At 47.0% G+C, this 12849-nt stretch overlaps 1 protein-coding gene across 1 annotated transcript in view; it reads right to left on the bottom strand.

The window, feature by feature from the left end:
- SLC4A4 (solute carrier family 4 member 4) overlaps nt 1-12849 on the bottom strand; it is a 190909-nt gene that overhangs the window by 66425 nt on the left and 111635 nt on the right. Inside the window, exon 7 of the mRNA XM_050896615.1 lies at nt 7524-7600. Coding sequence (XP_050752572.1) covers nt 7524-7600 — 77 coding nt within the window. The remainder of the gene's footprint in view (nt 1-7523; nt 7601-12849) is intronic.

The raw sequence follows: 12849 nt of genomic DNA, 5'->3' as shown, positions 1-12849 counted from the left end.
CATTTGAGCTCCCTGGAGTGAAAGTAGGTCATCCAGGCTGACAGACCCCAAAATTAGGAATGTCTGCTGGTGACTGCGGAGATGAGGAGACGTTCAAACAGGGAAAGCAGCGAATCGCTCCCACCATTAATCACGGGACTTCATTCCAAACAGTGGGATCCCATCAGCACCCTTCCCGTCCATCAGTCCCCCAGGAAAGGCAGGAGGGTTTCTCTCAAAGAGGCCAACTTCTTTTTTAACTTGAGAGCTGGCTTTGGCACGGATTCCCTGTTGATATGGAAACACTGGTTTGAATAAACAGTGCACACACCACAACAAATAAGAAGGGTTTTGTGCCTCTCTCTGACTGACCATATTCATTCAGAGCCGGTTTTTGTCCCATATAGAAGCCTTTCGAAAGTGGAGATAACGCCGGGTCAGTAAACTCCCCTTGTATCAACATATATTCATTTTCTACACGCTATTGCATCAGCTCAGTAATAACAGGTCCCTGATAAAACGGGCTTTCTTTAAATGTCCCCTTTGTTTTACATCTTGAGCAGTAAAGAAGTCCTAGTGATTCAGCCATTCGGAGCTGCCAAGGACATTTTAACAGAGCATGACCAAAGGATTTCTCACGGGAGGAGGGACAGAAGTGGGAACTTCCCCAGCTTCCTACGGTCCGCTTGCACTACGGCCAACAAAGGGGCTGATAAACGCTGTACTGGACTCTTCTCAATCGCTTTCGTTCACAGATAAAGCTGAAAAAATAATTTGAAATATTTTCAAATTATTAAGACTACATGAATCAGGAGCTACCTTACACTCCCGGCTCTAACACCATAAATGACCAGCTGTCCCCTGGGCATTGCGAAGAGGATTAAAACCTTGTCCTCCCCGAGAGGTGCTCAAAGGGAGAAGGGATGCGGCTGCAGGCACGGTGCGGTTTGAGACGTCTGGCACGGCACAGGCAGAGTGAAACTCCAAGGTGCGTTGCCAAAGGAGAGCTCAGCCCAAACACGGCTTAAGCAATGCTAAGTCTAAGCAAGGCCACTAATATTTCCACAGATTAATCATTGCGGGGACGCTTTTATAAACATTCTCCTGAAGCACTTGTGACTCGGACACTGCGACTACAGGCCGGTGCGCGGCAGCGTAGCTTGAAACTGGCTAGAAAGCTGGAAACCGCGCGGAAAATCCTGTCTTGATGTGCACCGAAAATAAAGAGAGAATGGAAAAACAACACTAGCGAAACGCCCAGGCAGCGCCGGGCAAGCAGCCGTTGCTATCTGGTGAAGAGCCGGGCGACCAGGAGCACAAAGCCAACCTTCTAGATGTAGGCATAACGCACACGTAGAAGTCTCGCCAGCGTCGCCACATCAGTCGGCTGTGTGGAAAACCCCCCCGATCTCTTGGCGTACACAGCTCATACCAGCAAAAGGATCGCTTCTCGTCAGCGCAGGTCACCCAGGTAGGTTGACCATCCATCCCCCTGTTCTGGGCACCCTCTTTGACAAAAGGCTACTTGCAAGCCGGGAGGACTTCAGACAAGAGCGATCCAAATTAGGAAGTGGCCGAGAGACATAAATATACCAGAAAAGCTTATTTGCGTTAAATATATAGAAGATGTATAACTTGGCGAAGATGCACCTAAACCAGCAGAAGCGTTAGATCTTTTCGAACCGTATCTGGTTGAACGTGTATCTACGTATACATGCACGTGTACGTCCCCCTCACCTGCCCCAGGTTTGCCGGATAGCCCACCAGAAGCATCTGCTTTTTCTAGACCCATCGCTGCTGTGGACCAGATTAGGGTAAACCACAAGGTTGCCTTTTTTGACAGCTCAAGAAACCTTCATTAGGTCTTTCAGTTTGGTGTTATTCAACATGGTGTTAGAGAAAAACTTGAGCAAACAGCTCAACCTTCAAGAGCTGGAGGAATTCTCCTCCCGTGAGAAGTCCTGGTCTTTCAGACACTGCTCCGGTACCACTGATGTAGCTGGCAATAGAGAGCTCAGAGCCCAGGAGAGTGCAGGAAGCCTAGACGCCGATTTATTAATTGGAAAAAAGAAAAGAAAAATAAATTGTCCAAAAGCGTCGCTGCCTCTGCTTCTCTATCTAGCTGCAAATGACCAGGACATTAACTGCAGCCAACACCTCATAAAATAAGACAAATGAAGGCAAATCACTTCTCCGCACTGCTACCTCAGAAGCAGCGTTCTGCCAACGCAAATACAATGAAAGGGAACACACCTCCTCTTCCCCGATTATCCTTATCAACTGCCAAAACGTCAAACAAGCCCAAAGCAAAAACATGATAAAACAGCAAAATCAAAATTCGGTGGCCTTTATTGAAGCTATTTATCATCAGAGCGGTTTGAGTCAGGGCCTTGGCGCCTTCTGCAAGACACTCAGGATGCTGAACCAGCCTCTTCGGCAATCTCAGCGTAACACAGGACAACGAAGCAAGCCGCCACTCCCATGGCAGAGCGGAGCCGGTTCGTGCAAACTACCCGACTCCAATATTCATCAATAACACGCTCTTAACCACGCATAGCTGTTTGGGTGCTCAGCACTGCTGACAGATACGAGAGTGGCAGGAGGAACAAATCAAAAGGCTTTCGTTTAGCTACGGGGCAAGCTTCCCACACAGGCTGGAGGTGGAAAGGGAAGACTTCCTTCGGAGAGCCCCTTTTCGTTTTTCAGTTGTTACACCTCCTGCAAGACAGCACGTTTATCGAGCGTGGCAGTGAAAGCAGGAATAAAAGCTTTCTCCCCCCTCTGCCCCCCTTCACTTCTTCCCCCACAAACCTTCGCCTCTTGTAGACATCATTAAATACCCTGTTATTGGCTTTTTATCCCGCGAGCTCAGCTGGGAACCGGACAGCCAAAAAGCTTTGCAACACTTCGGCGATCGTCAGCAGATCCCAATGCCCCGAAATAACAACGTAAGAGTAAATCAGAGCTGAGCGTCTCTCGGAGAAAACACACGTACTTTTGCTCAACCAGAAATTCTGGCTGGCTGCTGCCTGCGGATGCTCTCCGCAATCTGTTCTACGCAGGCCAACACTTTGCCACTTGGGCAAAGCTTTGGCGTCCACACGCTGTGTTGCCACTGACTGTAACCGACTCCGCACTATCAAAATCAACAATAAACCACCGTCTCATTAATTTCCCTTGCCACAGACCACCGGGCGTGACAACCAGCCTCCCAAGAGCGGCCGCTATATGCAGCCGAGGTGGGGGGGACACACTGTGTTTTGTCTACCGCAGGCACAGGAGACCCGAATCAATATTATTGATGCAAATTTTGTGATGAGTAATACGCAGTTAAAGATTTTCTGCGAACTCCACATTTCGGTAATTGGCCCTTCCTCTCGTTGTTTCGGCTTTACAATCATTTGCTTTCCGTAAATTAAAGGGGGGAAAAAAGAGTAACACGACATTTTTAATTTAGCAGACATCCCAACCTTACAAGTAACCCAAGACTTCATTACTTTCTGGTTTCCGCATCGTTTTATGATTTCACGCAGTCTTATTCTGATGGCAAAATGATTTCATCCAGTCTCAAATATAAAGAAAAGAATTACACACAGCCAAGAAAGACGCTCCAACTCCACCATTTTCCATGAAGCAATCTCTCCTTTGCTAAAGCTGCTAATCTAACCGCTTATCACACGCCCGTAAACACTTCATGTCAGAGGGGAAAGAGAGAATAAAGAAACAGACATTTAAGCTCTGGCAAGGTTTGTTTGGGTTTTTTTAGTGAATAGCAGTACGCTGAAATTGTTTTCAGAGGACAACGGTAAAAGTGAGTGCAATGATCTTAAAAATATCAAAGAACAAGCCAACCACATAGCTCTTAAATACTGCCGCAGGTTGGCTGCAGAGCACTGGGTTTGCACCTCCGGCCCCAGCTCCAAGCAGCGCTTGCCCCAGCCCTCGTGCAGCCGTCCTGTCAGGGAGGGCAGGGAGCAGATCCAGACGAAAGTCATATATTAAATATATAGATACATAGATACAAATGCTGTCATAAAATTACTAGTGCCAGGGCCGGTCATATGCAGAGAGCAAGGCCAACGGAGAACCTTGTGGAAAACCCCCACCCGTGAGCATCGCCTGCGTGTCTCGGCTCCTTCCTTGCCTTTCCGGCGGCAAGCCTCTTCCCCTTCGCCGCTAGCTGATGGCTCGTTGCCCTGGCAGCGAGGGGAACGGGCGGCACTTTTTCGGCTGGTCCTTTGGAAAGAGCCCGAGCGTCCTCTGTCCTTTCCTGACTCCAGCCTTTTCCAAGAGGGATCCTAAGTTCATTTTCTTTGTGAAAGAGCTTAATGGTTACCTAGTAAGAAGACTAAAAAGCGTATTAAGAAGGCAAAGAGTATGAGAAAAACAAAAAAAAAAGCAAGATCAATGTAAATCCAAAGTAAGCATAAAACCATCTCTTCCCTAAGGGTAGAGGAACTGACCTCACAACGCTTAATACAGGTAAATCTGAGCGCTAGCAAAGATTTAAATAAAACCATATCTCTTGTTATTACTACTGGCTGTACTTGTGTCAGTGCGTCTTGGGACCACTGCAAATACTGTCCCTTATCCTCAGTGCTGTCTGTCTTCTAACTCATCTTTGCAACCTGCGAGAAAGCCACTGAGCTGAACGGGACATCTAACCAGGTTCAGCATCTGTGTAGCGAAGCAAAGCCCGGCTCCTCGTTATACAGAGATTTCACAGTCACGGGAAAGCTGAAGGTTCTTGTCTTCTCTCGCTCCTCTTGATCGCTTACTGTTCCTCTGTCCCTGGAGGAGGCTAATCCAATTGCCACCACCTCCATCGTTGGCTCACCTTTGAACGCCGGCGTCTTTCCCGGTTTCTCTGCAGGGCAGGACCAAACAGGCCCTTGCAAACTTCAGGGAGAGCATCCTCCGGGAGGATTCTCTGACAGATCTTCAGGCAAAACCTAACCATGTCCAACTGCTCTCCAGTACGCTCCACCACCATGCCCTCGGCTAGATCCCAAGCAATTTTAACACCTCTCCGCCCTGCTGTGACAGAAGCACCCACCTCACCCAGGTGCTGCCACGGCACAGATGTATGAAAGCATAAACGCATCTGCCCTAGCTTAAGCCTCTTCACAGAGTTGTTTACGTCAGCAGGGCTGCTTCTGCAGCTAGCGAGGCAATTGTCCCGGAGGCAACAAGCCCACCTGGAACGTGAACTGACTCTGCAATTCCAGCTCTCCGCAGGGACTGAAAAAGAAGCTCAGGAGACCGGGCTCGATAACAGGCACCTCAAAGAAGTGCCTGTGCTTGGAGGTGTGCTGGTTTTGGCTGGGGTAGAGTTAATTTTGTTCACAGCAGCTAGTATGGGGCTATGTTTTGGATTTCTGCTGAAAACAGTGTTGATAATACAGGGATGTTGTCATTATTGCTGAGCAGCGCTCGCACAGCGTCAAGGCCTTTCCTGCTCCTCACCCCAGCCCACCAGCGAGGAGGCTGGGGGTGCACAAGGAGCTGGGAGGGGACACAGCCGGGACAGCTGACCCCAACTGCCCAAAGGGATATCCCAGACCATAGGACGTAAGAACTGAAAATTAAGGATGTAGGCAGGCAGGAAAGTTATCGAAGGTACACAGAAGTTTGTTCAAAGCCTTTCTTCCTTTAAAACACGGGCACACAATCCTCGCCTTTATCTTTGCAAAAACAGTGATCGATGAAAGAGCCTAGGTCCCAGTCCTGCTCCAAGCAACTGTTATAAACTGACTTCAGCCCGTCGCAGCTCTTACACACACAAATAAATAAAAACTGGAATAGCCTCTTTCTCCAGCAGACTCATACCTCACTATACGGCCTCATTAACTGTCAAGCTCCCAGATGGGATACCGAGATAATGGAAGCCCATCACTCTGCTGTCAAGGCAAGAAAATCTGTTCCCTTTCCAGCTCCCGTTGTCGTAACGTGATGGATTAATTCCCTTGCCTCCTGTATGGCATGCTAAGTTCTGCTCCAGAAAGTTGCCAGGCATCACCACAATTTCACGAACTTTATCAAGACGGGAGTTGCAGTCAATCAGTAACGAAAACTGAGATCTAAGGTGATTTCTCAGGCCAGCTTCGAAAGGCGTACAGTACAAGGGTTCCATTGTGCAAAGTTCATCAGCAGGACACGGGCCAATTAACTGAGCGGCTTTTTGGAACTAGTTAGTTTTCAAGTAACGGTTGTCACTACAAACAGTCAGGCATTATCTACACTGAAAGTTAAAAACTTTGGAGTGCAATTCCAAACTGGATTTATTAACAGATTTCGCTATTACCACTACCGAAACATCTATTTTTATACCCGATTCTACACAAAAAGTCTATTATCTGTATGCGTCCAGAGACATTTCAGCAGGAGGGGCAATTGAGACTGTTTGCACTGCTGAGATCTGCGAAGCCTGCCGCGACATTCAGACCTAGTTTTCTGCCAGTCTGCCTATAAGACCCCATTTATAATGGGATTAAAAATATAAAACATAGCAGTGTTTCCAATGGAAAAAAACCCTATTTTACAATCCTACTCTTTCCCCAGGTGTGGCTGCATATGTTAAAGGAAACAGATATTTTGCAAAACCAACCAACCACTGTAGATGTATGCTCCAACTTTGAATGACACTCAGGTCAATGTGAAACACGTTGCCCCCCTTCTCTTTCTGTGAAACTGTATTTATTTATGTAACTATCTATCTATTTATTTTTTCAATACTGAATTACTCTGAACTCACTTTTCTACATTGATTATGTTGCTGTGTCCCTTTAAGGCCGAGCTGCGCTCACAGAAGATTGCAACCAGCCACCATTTGAAGGACTACAGTCATTCTGAGCTGGCCAGCATTACTGCGGTACCCAAATAATTTTCCAAAGTAACTCTCATTTGCATTCAGAATAACCACGGCACTAGAGAACGCTGAAAGACATCGGGGAGGGGAAAGAAAAAAAAAAAAAGATTCTCTGAAAAAAACAGTCCCGCTTTGAGAATAACCCGCTTTTTGAACCAAGACAAAGCTTTTTTGAAATTTGCACAGAGACCTTATTCAGACACCAGTTTTCTAAGAGTTGAAATCCACTCACTCTTACCCCTCAACTCTCAGAAAGGAGGAGAACACGCACAAAGACAGCCCATACGATACACCGCAAACACCGCCCTAGTCTAAGAAATCGGTCAAACCCGCGGAGACTTGCCACTAAAGGCCAATTGCTCATCTCCGTTTTGGAGCTGTTCCTCCACGGTTACCTGTCAGCACGGTTGCCTTTCCGAAGGCACGCACAGTTGCACAGGGTGAGGTAGGATCTGCGATTCCACCAGCCGCTGTAGTAGGGCCGTACGTGGTGTCACCTGCTGTTATCAAGGGCTGGTGCTTAAAAAGCGGAGGATCCAGTCACAGGACTCGGAAATGCTCTACTCACCTTGCTCACCCTTTTCTTCTGCTTCAGTTGGATGGTACAGAGCCTCTCCCCCGCCATCCAGCTCCTAACCATACGCATCACCAAGCGACGTCCGAATCTGAAGCTTACCTGGTCTTTCTCAGGCTTGTCAGAGATGTCGTTCAGACTGGTGGAAGTCAGGTTTCTGTGAGCCATGGCTGGGCTGCCTGCAAGAACAATGTCGACACCAGTTAAAGCATCTGCTTCAAGCAAGCCAGTCAGAAGAACACAGAGGCTCAGGCTACAGCAACACCTTTCCTTGCACAAGGGAGGTTTGACGTGGGGAATTTAAGACCCTGACAGGCTGCTTTCTGTGACTTTAGGTGGCACATGGGATATTAAGACGCTAACGCGTCGTCATCTCTGACCCATGACTCTTAGGACAGCAGAAGAGCCTAAGGACTTTCCATAATCCCTGCCTGCGGGAGAAAAACCGAAGCGGCGACAAGCTGCTGACACTGATGCTGCTGGGTCACCCAGGACCCAGTCACAAACCCATCCCTCAACGGGGCTGGGACCCTCGTGGTCTCTCCAACCCGCAAACCCCTCGCCTTAGCTCTCCCACGTCGGTGGCATCTGCCCTACGCTCCTCAGCGTCCCAGCCTTTGGCACGCAGCTCACGCGGCGAGGGAGGTTGGCAGCTCGTGGTCCTTCGAAACAGCCAATAATAAACATCTACCTTTCTTCAAGTAAGCTCATTAACTAAGCTCATGAACGTTAAGTGTTTTACTGCTTAAAACAACGTGTGCACCACATTGATAGGCCAAAAGTCACCAATTCCTGACACCAGATACCCCAGAGCGATGAGGAAAGCCCCCAGAGACGAAGAGCTGAAGCAGTTCACCTCCATTTCTTCTTCAAAGACCAACCGCTCGTCTGTCAACCTGACACGCTGGCATTCGAGCACTGCAAAACAGCTAGGAAGGAGCTGCTTGCTCCCTCATGGACTACTTATCCTACTTATCCTCGTGTTCTCAGAGACTAGCGGAACATATGGAAATAGTTCTAAAGAAGTTGGAAAAAAGCCCCATGATTTCAGAATTCAGTTCTACAATCCCACTAAAAGCATTTGTAGTTAAAACTGAAGAAACCCAGAAATAGCCATAATTGTACAAGAAGAAAAATAATTTAATTAAAAAAAAAAAAAAAAAAGACTTCTGGGATGGACACAGTATCATAAACCACAGCAGTCAGTATGCATTTTTTTAATTATTCTGAAATTTTCCCATCCTTTCTCACCCACACTCGCAGGAACCAGAAGCACAGCAACAGCCACTGTTATCACAGTTTCTGACCATGAACCTGACTGGCAAGACAGAAAATATGCGAAAAGAAATGGCACTGAGGCATTTCCCAACTTGGGCTATGTTTCGAGTCAATATTGATTAAACTTATGCTTTGATATTCATACCAAAATGAAAGTCCAAGTTTTCAGTGTCCATCAGCTCCCAGTGCAAACAAGCTCTCTAATAAATCAGCATGCCGAGCAAAAAAAAAACCAAACAGGAGCAGGAAGAAAAAGATCTGCACTCCCAGCGTCGGGTTTTCTTTACAACGTATTCAACGCGTGTGGAGACAGACTTAAAGCGTTCTTTCTTATGAGCCGCTCGGAATCACAATATACCTGCTGTGTGTTACTGTCACTTCCAGGAATGTCACCACAGCAAAAGTCAAGCACAATTTAGATAAATAAAATTAGGTATTATAAAAGGGGGATCCCCAGCTCTTCCTCCTCCTGCTGCTATTGCGAGCCAGATTTAAGACCCCACCTACCTCTACAAAGCCTTTACAAGTATGTTTACTCACAGAGTGAGAAATGCCACCTGGAAGACTGGTTTAAGCTACATATATTAGTAACCATCCTCTTAATTAATTATTAGCAAGCCAGAGTTAGAAATGTCTACAAATTTTGATTGAATGTTTGATATGAATCTGTAGGTAGGAGATAAACACATAAACAGAACAGGGAAAAAAGTGATCCAACTTGCTCACGTATGCTGTGTCTGTTACATGGCGTAGACATTACTTTGTTAGTAACATCTTCTGTGATATGAACACTTAATAAATATTTCTATTTGGTAAAAAGCAAAGCTGGACAAAAAAAAAACCCCAAATAAACCCAGGTTATTGTAATCCTGAAGGCCATTAATGAAACCCAGGGCTCCTTCTTCTTGTATGGTGCAATTATTTTTTAAAGGTAGCGCAGGCACTGCCAATTCTGGGAAATCTTTGACAAGTACGTAACGTAGCCATAAATTAAAAAGAAAGATTGAAGCTCGATGCAGAGATACACAGGGCTGCTTTGCAAATCTGAGCCCACAATATCAAATAAAGAACCAGAGAAGCACTTTCTTGCAAAATGTGACGCTTGTTCGCGCTGATAATCGGTGTCACGCAGCTCGGTGAGTCAAAGCAAAGTTTCTATCATCCGAGTGCTACCCAGTGAGAGAAACTAAACAAGCAAGTCTTCGGCAGAGTTAAACGGATCTGGGGAAGTTCGAAGACCTGCAGAGATGGGAATACTGGTGGGCTGCTCTCAGAGCTGGGTATCCCACACCGCCCTCCTGCCCAAGGCCAGCTCACGGGTTTGGGAGAGCTGCTGTTCTGCTGCGGACCGTGAGACAGCATCGCAGAGATTGCATTTCCTCTTGTTCAAGCCTTACCATGAGACCTTCAAGTCCTGGCATGGCTAACGACTCCAACTGAGAAGGAACTAAGTATGGCTTCCAAAAAGCTTTGAGCAAGGGTAGGAAATACTAATGATTTTATTTGATACAGTTGTTTAATGCTGTTTCCATGCATTTTATTCGGAAGAGCTGCCCTACGTAGCTGTGGAGAAAGGCATCTGCTGAAGGTATCCCTTCATTTTCTGCTGACTGCTTTGGTGGTTTTCCAAATTTCTAGGTCCAGTTCTGGAGTAAAGAGACTACAGTCAGGGCCCACAGCTTTCACAGCCGATATTTTTCCAGATTACAACATTTGTTTGCTTTGTTTATTAGATGTCCAAGGCTGAATGTTTCTTAGGAGATAATTACCCTTCTTTCTAGGGAGATAATTACCCTTCTTTCTAGAGGAAGCGGCTCATGACTTTATCTTCTCTTGCTAGCAGCCTTTTTCTCCCACCGTGATCAACATAACCGCCTCAAACTCACGGCAGCTCTTCTCAAGGCTTCCCATACTTACACCAGACCTGGACAGACCCATGTGCCAAAACACTCATCTGCCTTTTCCAGTTTTACCCCTTGATTTAATAAACACCACGCTTCCCTACAAACACGACCTCGGCTATCCTCTAAAACCATCACAGCTACAGCAGCACTACCACTACAAGGCTGAACAAGGACAAGCGCATGGAGCCTAGAAGTGAGGGACATCGGACAAAACCCCGTACAACAAGAAGCACGAACCTCCGGGCAGAGGGCTCTCAGGAAACTCCTTCTGTCACACTTAGAGAGCTTCGGATGAGGAACGTCCCCCTCCTGCCCGTAAATCCCTCGCTGGCAATTCAGCACCGCTGTGATATTTTCTCTAAAGAAACTGCTTGTGTGATAGCACTCCTATTTCAGTCGGTGACAGAGCTCCTGCCAGGAAGGAGGACCTGAGCCCGAGAAGAAAGCAAGCCTGCACCTGCACTCGTTTCTGCGAGTTATCCCCACAAAGAGCTGTGAGCACGTTGGCCGTAGCTCCAACTTCTTGGCACAACACGCAGACCTTACTCACTCCCTTTTTCCGTCATCAGACTGGCCTTGCATTAAGAGATCTGAGCACCAAAACTTTACAACGTACTCTTTGTTCTTTGGAGGTAGAAAGCGTCTCATAATCCCAATTATAAATAGGGCTCTCACAGGCTAAGATGATTCGCATCTCCATCTCCTTGCAAGAAATTTTACACTTAATGCTGACAGCTAAAACCTCTTGAGCATGTAATATGACTGTTCTCCCCTCAAGTCTGGTGTCTGCGCATATCGTCTTTTGAAGATGCCTTACAAGGTCCTCAAGTTCAGACTAGTCCTACTCAGTACTGACTTTGACGATCTCTAGAACACAGACTGGAAACCACAAGCTTCACCTTTTACCAGCTTTGCTGACCTAAGGAGCTTGACAGTATCCCAGCCTGCATTTAGAAGTTTCTCCCAAATCCCTGACTTTATCTTGACTGCCAAGCAAAAGTCCCCAGCAGAAAAACGCCGCTAGAAATGCAAGATGCAACATGTGCAACGGTGGCCCAAAAGCCATTTGGCTTTGCGGACGCTGTGGCCCAAATCTGTACAGCCTAAATCCCTTCTGACTCAGGTTCCTAATGGTTGTGCACCTTTGAAGACCCAAAGCCAGGAAGGACATGTCCAATACTCTTTTTTTTCTTTTTTTTTATGTTTGTATAACAAGCCTGCTCAGAAGAGCAACCCTCTGCGGCAGCCTCAACCATTTGGAGGCTACCGTGACACAAGGTAATCTCAGTCTCTGGGGTAAGCCTAGCCGTACCGCTTCTGAGAAGGACCTGAGAGAGAGGAAAAAAACCCAACCTTAAAAACTTGGGAGTCCTCGGGTGAGCAGCTTCTCTGAATCGAGAGGAAATACGGGAGCAGAAGGAAGCAACAAGCCTCGCAGCCTACAGACTCTCAAAGCCCTGAACAAAATGGCGGAGGAAAAGGTTTCTGCTGCTGAGACCTCTGCCAAAGACTTCGGCACTTGATGTTCACCCTTATGTGGTTTGCTATACTAAGGATAATTTCCTGATTCAGGCCTAATTTACGTTCCTGTCTCTCCGGCAAAGGCGATGTGAGCCTCTCCTCAGCTGTGCTCAGTCAAGTACCGGTGCAAGAAGTAAGGCAGGCAGTCCAAACCCCTCCATGTTATCATCTCATTCTACTAATAGGCTCGATAGTAACCTTTCACGGGGAATACCCTGAAATTCAGACTTCTGTAGATTGCTATGGCCTATAAAGCACGTCTCTCTGCCATCAGTGCAATAAGCTGTGCCTTCCTGGGGGAACAGCACGCTCCTCCGTGCTCAGCAAGGCTCCTGATGAGTCAGGTTTGACAAAGGATTATCAGAGGGAAGAGGGGCCTCAGAAGAGTCCAGCTCATCACTGAGAGAGAAAGCTGGCGGGGCCTGTGAGCTGTGTGACGAAAGGAGCCTATTTTTCTATTTAGTTTATATGGAAATTGAAAAATTTAAGCTCGTTGCATTTATAAGCCGGCATTGGCGGCAAAATTCATGAAGCCCTTTTAACAGGCAAAGGATACTTCAACAGATGAGAGAAATGTCACTAGATGGCTTCGGAGGGAGACCGCCGCCTGAAGGGGAGCACAGGCTGACCTACCTGTTTTCATCCCAGATGAGGAAAAAAAAACGGGCAAACAGAGTGAAACCGAGCAGCGGGAGGGGATAGCGGGGGTAACACGGACAGCCAGG

This window comes from Gymnogyps californianus, chromosome 4 (assembly GCF_018139145.2).
Source record: "Gymnogyps californianus isolate 813 chromosome 4, ASM1813914v2, whole genome shotgun sequence".
NCBI lineage: Eukaryota > Metazoa > Chordata > Aves > Accipitriformes > Cathartidae > Gymnogyps > Gymnogyps californianus.
This window is presented reverse-complemented; position numbering and strand designations above follow the sequence as displayed.